This window comes from Gossypium arboreum, chromosome 1, assembly GCF_025698485.1.
Source record: "Gossypium arboreum isolate Shixiya-1 chromosome 1, ASM2569848v2, whole genome shotgun sequence".
Taxonomy (NCBI): Eukaryota; Viridiplantae; Streptophyta; class Magnoliopsida; order Malvales; family Malvaceae; genus Gossypium; species Gossypium arboreum.
Genome location: NC_069070.1, coordinates 77,774,307 through 77,784,597, shown reverse-complemented (window position 1 = coordinate 77,784,597; position 10,291 = coordinate 77,774,307). Strand labels below are relative to the sequence as shown.

The window sequence follows — 10,291 nt, the reverse complement described above, 5'->3', positions numbered from 1 at the left end:
ACAGTCCAATTGAATGTGGAGTTGTATTTATGGGGAATAATTCACCCTGTAAGATAGTTGATATTGGTACCGTTTAAGTCAGGATGCATAACAGGATCATCTCCTTAGGTATTATAGACTCGAATGGTTCGTCATCAAGTCAAGTGGCATTAAATAAAGCAAGGTTGGTCGCAAAGGGTTACGGTCAACTAGAAGGAGTTGTTTTCACGATGTTTTCTCTCTTGTTGAGAAGCATACTTTCATTCAAGCTTTACTGGACCTTGTTGCATTATACAACATTGATTTAAAGACCAGGAGCCTTTTAGTTTACAATTTTGAGTACTGCTTAAGCTTGTTTGACATTCTGCATAATTGAGTTAGGCCCGTGACAGGGCATGGAAAAGGATTCATGTTAAATACGAGTCAATATGGAGATTTGTAGAGTCTGGCTCGCATTTATCGGACACTTTGCAGGTACTTAGGAAGACGACCGACAATGTGCCAAAGAGGAGCCAGAGCAGAGGCAACATCGTGACGAGGAAGCTTAGGTCGTCACAACGTCGTAGAGAATTTCTTCTTTCAATGCACGCATGACGTCACGACGAGGAAGCATGGGACGTTGGGACGACATGACATATTCATCAAGTAAGCAGACGTCTTTTAGACTCCAAGCAGGGTTCCATCTCCCAGTTGAATTCTGTTTATTCCAGGGATATTTTAGTCTAATTAGACCTCTAATGTAAGCCCATAAAAGGGGCCACTGTATCCCTATTTTGTGAGGCCAATTAAGATGTAGTTGTAGACTTTTCAAAGGGCGACAAGATGTAGTCGTGTATGAGTTTTGGAGAGAGTTTCGTGATAGCTATGGAGAAAATTTTTGTTTCCAAGTTAGGGCTTAGTATTTAGGGTTTGAGAATTTTAATCTTTTCATTTTCACAAAAACCAAGAAAAGTATGTATAATGTGGGATTTGTTGGATTTATAAAACTTTAAATTTACTACTCAAAAAATCCATAAAAGTATGCATATTGTGAGATTTGAACCCAGCACCAATTAAATTGATAAAACTTTAAATTTACTACTTAAACAAAGCTTCATTTAGTATTTTAATATGATATATTTATGTTGTTAATTTCATGTGTTACTATAATTAATTAGTTTTAACCATATATTTCATTATTTATTGCATGTTTTTTAACACATACCTATGTTTTAGATCAATGGTTTCCATATGCACATATGTGTGATAGGACTTTTAGTACTTATAAAAAATCAATTATCAAATTATAAGTGAACTGGACAATTTTTAGGCTTAAGTTGAATCTTTAAATATTGTATTTTTATAATTTATTTAAAAATTCATATAAAAATAATAAGAGATGAAAAGACAATTATATTAATATTAAATTTTTATTAAAACAATTTTTAAAAATAATTTTCTAACTGAACTAACTTGGTAACACACTTTATATAAGTACATTGATCAACAAACAACAAACAACGTCGTCATGCTGGTCCACAAATTTATTATCGTGTTGTAAAAGCCACGTCATGATGGCCCACATTGACAAAGATTATTTTCTCTATTTTTTATTTGTCTTATAAAAATAATTTTTATAGAAATGCGTGGCATGTTAGATTATGGTCCGATCCCGTGCCATACCAAACTCTTAAATTTCGTTCAACTATCGTCTCTTGCTTGCCTTTAAAAACCGATTTCAACCATAAACCAAACCCAATTTCCGTAGTTATTTCTTCATTCTTTTTCTCTAATTTCGGTGTGGTAATGGCGACTACTGAGTTGAAATCTGATAACTTGTTTGAGATGATGAAAATTCACTTGGATTCTGATGCTGGTAAAGAGCTCATCAAGAACATCGGCCTCGTTTACCAAATCAATATTGCCCCTAAGGTTGAACATCGGGTTTACCAAATCAATATTGCCCCTAAGGTTGGTTGCTTTACTCTTTATTATTATTATTATTATTATTATTATTATTATTATTATTTAAAGCTTGTTTCTAAGTCTGGGATTTGTTTATTACTTATAGAAAATTGGGTTTGATGAGGTTTCTTACATTGTTGATCTCAAGAAAGGAGAGGTTACCAAAGGTTAGCCGCTTATTTAAGACCTATCCTTACTTTCCAATTCGGTTCAATCCTGCTCTTCTTCTTCTTTTATCTTGGTTGGGTTTGTTTATCTTGTTTCTATTAACATAATTACAGCTTTTTAAATTCTAATGATGGAATAGAGTCTGAAGTTTGTGTCTTTTGCATTCTATATGTTATGAGAGTAATCACACATCGAATGTAGAAATTTCTTGTGGAATTTGTATGTGCCTGATCTCTTCCATTATAGTAGTTAGTTCCTGAGGTGTGGTTCTCCACAGTTTTACATGAATTGGGGTTAGAACCATCTCCCATATCTCTAGCTGCAATGGTGTCACCAAAGTGATGGGGGCAGAATAGTAGTGTTTTTCCTGAGCTAAATTAAGCTAGGCATCGTGGTTGCGGAAAGTCAGCTCACATAGGCATCGTAATGAGACTTGAATCACACATGGACGATGATTTTATAGAGGTTGCTATGTTTATTAGGTAAATATGAAGGGGGAAAGCCTGATGCTACGTTTTCGTTCAAGGATGATGATTTTATAAAGGTTGCCACTGGGAAGATGAATCCCCAGATTGCTTTTATGAGGTGAATTGGTGAAAATCTCCAATTTCTTTGCCTTTTTACTATTCCATGGGAGTTGCAATGTTAATCTGCAAAATGCCATCGATGATGTAGGGGTGCAATGAAGATTAAGGGAAGCTTGAGTGCAGCTCAAAAATTTACTCCTGACATTTTTCCAAAGCCTGCAAAGATGTGATCAGAGATGCTTCTTTACTATTGTATTACCAGATTCTTTTGTTGCAAAAGTTTAAGTTAAATGGAACCTATCTATGAACCTCTTATTACTGATAAAAAAATTATAACATTTGTTTTAATGCTTTACATTACTAGCTTATCACATACGATGGCTTCTTGTTATGGATTAGGATTCTAAAAGCTCCAAAGTTCTTTTTATAGATGAATTGCAATATTTCCATTTGTTCCACTAAAACTATATGCTTTTTGTTTTACAGAAGGCCTAAAATTTTTAATAATTCCTCAAATTTTAAATAAAAGAATAAATATTTTTTACACGTTCGAACTCAAGTCTTCCCGCATTGACAACAATACTTATATCAATGCCAACCGAGCTAAGACTTGTTGGAACATTTTCAAAATACATATAGTGCTCAAATAGTTACAAATGAAAAGTTATAAGTAGTTAAAAGTTATGTCACTTGATTATTAACAAATATTCATCATTATTCAAGTAGATATCTATTGAATAATTATGTTTATTGCTAAAGATATGACTATTCATTTGAGTAGTTGTGTCCTTATGAAGAGACATGAGACCTTCAATAAATAGGAGTAAAATTTCATTTGTATGACACACTAAAAAAACACATCAAAAGTTTCTTCCTATTCTCTCATATCTTTTATATTCCTAAATTGTTCCATAAGAAATTTCCATTGATATTCTTGTTATGCTTCGCTTAGTATTTAGTGGGCCGTAGTGTAAAACATAACAGTAATTCTTCCACACACCATAATATATGTGGGGACAAATAAAACCTTAAAGAAAGTAACATTGATACATGCCTTGAAGTTTTCGTTAATTTCTTATAAATTTATTTTTATCCCCCCACACTAACAAAAATCAATCAATATATGCTTTGTTGGACTATATTACTCAGATTTTTTGTCATTTTTAAAGTTCCTATGTTTTACACTTTCATCTACGAACTTTTTTTATATTCAATACGTTTACTTATATATGATACTTATATAGAGTTTCGATAACTTTTTTCATGGATTCATAATGTTCCTTTGTTGAGTTCACGTAGAGATGCTAATTTTTGTTTCCCATTCCCCACTAAATGTGTCCATGGGCCAAGTTGAGTTGGGCCATAAAAAAATTTTAAGCTTGTTTATAGGCCTCAGGTCAACCCAAAAAATAGGCCTAGCCCAAGCTTGGCCTAGAGAAAAATGCTAAAACTCTAGCTCAGTCTACCAATACTAAAATTTTTATATAAAAAAAATAAAAATATTGTCACACCTTGGTTTGACGAGCCGATTCTGTTCTGGAGACCATGTTGGCAAAGACTGTCTAAGTTGCGAGACTTAGACCATGTAAGGTTGTAACTTCGTGGCGAAGTACTTCGTAGAACTTCGCCAAAACTGCGGAGTACCACTTTGAGGGATGGCGAGAACCATACTAGTCGAACTTTCTCACCAATGAGACTGCCAGCCATGTTTTTGTGTCATTGCTAATGTAAGCAAAGTAATTAGTGGGGCATGTTTTAGACATCTAATGTCCTATTAGAGGCAACGTGTCAGTAGTTAAGACACTTGGAGAGCCTCGTAGGATGTGATTAATTAGTGAAAGCATGTAAACACGAGTAATGATTAGAGTGAATCCTGAGTGGGATTGGGATGTGAGTTATTTATAAATAGGATAGAGTGATAGTGGAGAGAAGATTTATGTTTCATCTTCTTTGGTAGAATTTTTTATCATCGAAGAAACTAGCAGAGTTCTTCGTCGTTAACAAAGTTGTTGACTGATAAAACTTAGGAGAGCTTTTTGTGCTAGTTGTCTATTGGTAAATTCTTACACATTCCTTTACGCTTTACGAAACAGATGGAAGCTACTGTAAGAGAAGGTTCAGTAGGATTTCTTTGGATATTGGGAACTTCTATATAGAAACTATTTGTATATCTACAGATTCTTATTATTTCGTAAAGTTTTGATTGCTTTTTATGTTTAAATAAGTTGTTTTATTGTTTTAGCCAAAGCAGCAGGAGAAGGTCCTAGTAACAAAAGGAAGGAACTCGTAAAGTAGATAAAGCTTTGAGTGAAGTATTCTAGTGAGTTTCTATGTACCTTGAGTCTGTAATCCATGTTATTTTGATTAATCGTTATCACAGTACAACCAAGTAAGTGGCTTTGTCCTTTGACTCTAGTGTACATGTTTAAGGAAATGTGTTTAAAGTATTAGTGCATGCAAGGGTGTAAACAGTTAAACAAACCCATAAATCTAATATGTTGACAATGAAAATACTCGTTCTTTGGTGCACAACTCCGTATCCAGACTAGTGTAAGTAGGCAACGGAGGGATGTTATGTATAATGATAAAAAAGAAGACACATGATAGAATGTTTTGCCTCTAGTATGACACTCTGGTGCAAACCGTGGTTGGTGAAAACCTAGCCTTGTAGGGGAACACTTGTGTGTTTGAAAACAATAAGGAATGTTAGGGGGTACAAGGTGATGACTGATAAATATCTCTGAAGAGCGATATAAAGGTACAAGAATATGTTTCTTTAGAACTGGGATCAGAAACTAGCATAAGGAAGGGAGTATGTGTAAAAAGGATGCATGTGGGTAAAGCAAAGTAGTGCACATTGCATAAAAGGTAATAGTAAGCCTGATAGTTATAAAGGGTATTCAGCGTAAGTGGAGTACATGCGAAGTAGTTGCATCCGTGTTTATCCTAAACGATCTTCAAATCAATTAGTGTCAGCCGATAGGCTGAGTCTGATTGTAGTAGTATCCACCAGCGGGTACTTTAGATCAGAGAGAGTTGTATCCGCTAATTATGGCGAGCCAGTCGATCAGCTTGAGTCTAATCTCTTAATGTTTGGTAGTGATAATGGTGGGACTTATTCCCCAGGAAATCACTAAGTTTTCACAAATTTACCTAACTTCTTTTCATCACTTTTAGGTCGTTAGTTAAACATGATGATCAATGGGAAACAACCAGATCAATGACCATTTGTAAGTTTTATTTATTTTTCATGGGTAACATGTATTTGCTGGGGGAAACTAGGATTATTGTTAAATGTCGCCATCTAAGAGTCATTAAATTGTATTTTGATACGATATTTTGAGATCTTTTAGTGATGATTTGTAGCCTTATTGGCTTAATTTTAATTATGATTTGTGGATCTTGTCTAAATTGTCGTCAAAGTCTACTTTTGTAATTTTAGCTGTTAAAGTGGCATGGTACCATTTTAACTTTCATTTTCAATTATATATATATTTAAAATTTATGGAACATTATTTTGGTAAATGTTTACCTCACCATTTCAGAAAGTTGATTTAAAAGCAAAGTGTAGTATTATTAATGGTTTGGCTTATGACTCTCCATACCTGGATCCGACGATCGAGTTGGGCATGACGTGTTAAAAATTCAATAAATTTAGAATTAACAAAAAATTTAATTTTAAAAAATTTTATAAATTTTGCAGACTTGAATTGTACAAGCTGGCCATTGAAAGAGCAACAAGAATGAATCTCCCAGAGCCAAGACTCGACTAATGAAATTTTGAAGGAGATGCAAGTAACATGGGGCTAGAACTTGAGTCTGGCAAATTGAGTGGCCTTAGGCAATTTCTTGGGTTCAAATCTGCGGAAGTTGGCCTAACACTTGAAAAAGGATAATTCTTGATAGAAATTCTCTAAGGCACCGCAGCAAAGCAGAAGCAAACTCAAAATAGAAATAAGCCATGAACGAACAAAAAACCACAAAAAAATAGCGTACACCAAGTGTTTGAGTAAATGCTCTTAAAAGTATTCTATTACTTGGAAGGTTTACAATTGAGTGATTACAAATGAGGGGGAAGACCTCTATTTATAGTTGAGCTCCCCCAAATTCTACGGTATAGATTGAGTTACATCAACGATCAAGATTTGTGTTTATCTACAAGATGGGAGTCTTATGGGATTTCAACTCTATACATCTAATTGTCGCCAGACATGTGAACATCTGGGCTAGAAATACTACAGCAAAATAATATAAAATAGATAGCGGTGTTCTTAAATATATAGGTCAAATTGTAATATAGTTTATTTACAAAATAAATACTTGCTAAGTATTCTGAGGATCGTACCCAAAGGATTGTAGATTGGAGAAAATCACTATTAAATAAATTATAGAAAATAAGTACTAATCTAGTCGACTTACAAATTAGTAGTGTAAATCCAAAAAAATAATAAAATTCATTAATTACTAATTTAACCTAAACTAAAAGTATCCCTAAGTTAACTATCGATTTCTCCTATTCCTTATTTTGGGAGCCTCTCTTAGCCTAAAATCAATTTTAACCCTAATTATTAATTAATTAAACAATTACCCTTAATTAAGTCTTTACCACCCTTAGCTAAGAATACCCTCTTGGTCTCATATTCACTAAGGATTACCAACAAAGATACCTTTTTAAGCTCATCGCTTGTAACACCCTGAATTTTTGGGTTAAAAGTTTTGAGTTTTGTGGTTAGGGTCAATGAGAAGGTTGCACTATTGTGTTTAGTTGCACGTTTAACTGACAGAATGGGCTTGCTGGTCTAGTGGTTGAGTGAGTGTTAGTAAAACTTTGAGTTTTGGGTTTGAGCTCTTGTGTGTGCGCGTTTTGGGTGATATATTTTTATATTGTTAAATAGTGGACTTGTTTTAGTTTTAAAATATAATTATTAGTTTTATTATTATGATTATTTTTTTTTATTTTCGTTTTATTTTTCTCTTGAGACGTTCTCCTTCTTTTTTTTTATTTTCTTTTTGTTTGTTTCTTCTTCTTTTCTTTTTTGAAAAAGGTGGGGGTTGTGGTTTCTGGAGAGCTTCAATTTCTTGGTCATCGAGTTGGGTTCTAGACGTATCTGATCGTGATTCAGGTGTGGGATTTGAACCTTATCCATTCTATTTTTATTTTGCGAACTATTGTTTTGGCATTTTTTTAGTGTGCGCTAATCCATTGATTTTGGGTTTTTAGTCATTGAAAAAATAAGGGGAATAATCCATTTTTTGATATACTCTTGTTATTACAAAGGTTGGGACTGTTTTGATGGCTAAAACGATGATTTTGGCTTGTTCCGAGGTGGTTTTGTGACCACACGGGTGGCCACACGGGCGTGTGTTAGTTCACACGGCCCTGTGCTTTTAGGAATTAGGGTTCTTTGGCAAATTTTGGTGCTACAAGGCCGTGTAGCTGATTTGGGGATTTAGGGATCCCATACGGGCATGTATTTTGGGCACACGGCCGTGTCTGACTTGTACTCCATTTTAGCATAATTGGACAGTGAGTTAGAAGGCCTGTTCACACTACCGTGTCTCTGGTTCACATGGGTGTGTGCTTCTGCCACATGGCCTAGGTTTTTCCACACAGCCGGTGCACACAGCCGTGTGGTCTTAAGACACCAAATTTTAGTTTGTGTATGTTTTTGATCTGAAAATGTGTTTGTGTAATCCGACCCTTGGCTAGGCTTAAGTGAGGGTATTTAAATCTCTGTATCTGTAGGCCATGTGCTCTGCTTATGTGTTGTTTTTAGCTGTAGTGTGAAATGACTAATCCTGAACCCAGTTAGCTAGGTGTGTGTGCATATCTGTTTCTGTCTGACTGTTTGTCAATGTGTTCATTGTTTCCATAAGACTGTAAGCATTCATGCACTTGCATAAAGTACTTTGGGGTTGGTTATAAAGAGAAGAAAGACTAATTTTGTTCTGATCTGGCAGTTTTACTGCAACTTATTTGTACAGCGGTTCACCATACTGTACCACATGTACATCAGCTATGTTGCGTACCATTATCTAATATGGCAGTTTAAACTGCAATGTGTCTGTACAGCACCGCATTGCACTGTACTGCATATACGCCAGCCCTGCTGCGTATTAATATCTGAGTGGCTTAGTCTACATGCATGGTGTGTAGAGTTGATAGGCCTTTCGAGGTCCTATGTGGTCTGTTTTGTTGGATGAGCTTAATCAACTCTTACGGGGTGTGACCGGGGGACAGAGAGGTGTGTTGGCTGGACGGATGGGTTTTGTTACTTGATTGCATTCATATGCATCTGTTTGAGTCTTCTGGGTGAAGATTATTTGACTGTGTTCTGTTTTATTTAATAACATTTGTGACTGAGTATCTGTGTGTGACATGGTGTGCTTAAATTGTTTCATTCTGTTGGGACGTTGGTTCCAAGTTCACTTTCTGGTTCTGTGTATATCTGTATGTATATTTTTCTTTCGAGTCAATTTTTGAAAATATGTTGTTATTCATTTGGAACTCACACTGAGCTTATGTAACTTACCTCCTTAGTGTTTCCCCCTTGCAGGTATATTTTTGAACTTTGACATTGGACGGAGTATGCGGAGGTCTCGGACAGTCTCAGTTTAAAACAGGCTTTAATAGTATTTTAACAATTTCTGAGTTTATAATTAAACCCCTTGAACTATAAGTACTGTTTTGAAAACTGTGGTTTGAAGTTTTATGTTTTACACAAGTAAATGTCATTGTGACTGTATTTTCTGTTGAGAAATCAAGAATATATAACTGAGAATTTTACGTGACTTTAATATTGTAATGTTTTTCGGTTTGTTAAACTAAAACTTTTCTTCGACCACTTCGGTGGTCAATGTAACCTCCAGGATTCGGTTCAAACTTTTAGGCCGGGTCTAGGGTGTTACACCGCTGGCACAAGTTCTACTCAACAAGACAGACTCTCGGTCTCAACTATCTAGATATTCTACTAGGGGCATCACTTCCTAGTATACTAATTCCCTTGAATAAACACTGAATTTTAGGTTATTATTTACTCAATCGATTAATTGATGAAACAACTGAATCATGTGGAATAAATATTAAGCACAAAATATATTCAAATATTCATACAAAAATTTAATTAAACGAAATATAAATAGAAGAATAAGGATAAGAGAATGCCCATGAATTAATCGATGAAATAGCGCGATTCTGAAACATACTCCACTCACGATTGTCTAACTTTGGAATAGGATCCTCTGATTAAGTGAACATAATAAAAACTAAACTAAAAACTAAAGAAAACTGTGTAAAGAATTTGTCTATCTAGGTCGGCTCCCCTTTTAATGTGGTTATAATGTGACTTATATAGGCTATATTCAAGGTATTAGGTGCCTAAAATACCCTTGAAGCATGTAGGATTTGACAGGACAAAGAAACCCTAATTAGCTATCAAAACACAGACGCAATTATCCAAGTTTTTGTCACGTTGTAATGACGTCAAAGAACCCCTTGTCATGATGTCACCTCTATTTCGTCCCTAATAGCTTCGATGTTTGGTGTTGTGACATTGCATGTTGGTGTCATGAAACTGAAGTTGTCCCTTGTATTCCTTGGCTTGAAATGATGTCCTATACACTCAAGTAGCCCATTAATCATACCCTAGGACCGAATTGGCCTAATGGATCAT

General features: G+C 34.9%; 1 protein-coding gene across 1 annotated transcript; it reads left to right on the top strand.

The window, feature by feature from the left end:
* The first annotated feature begins 1,600 nt into the window (after nucleotides 1-1,600).
* LOC108477381 (sterol carrier protein 2-like) lies at nucleotides 1,601-3,053 on the top strand. Its single transcript, XM_017779906.2, has 4 exons — nucleotides 1,601-1,929; nucleotides 2,030-2,090; nucleotides 2,574-2,676; nucleotides 2,767-3,053. The coding sequence occupies exons 1-4, from the start codon at nucleotides 1,765-1,767 to the stop codon at nucleotides 2,846-2,848; spliced, it is 411 nt and encodes a 136-aa protein (XP_017635395.1). The 5' UTR covers nucleotides 1,601-1,764; the 3' UTR covers nucleotides 2,849-3,053.
* The last annotated feature ends 7,238 nt before the right edge of the window (nucleotides 3,054-10,291 follow it).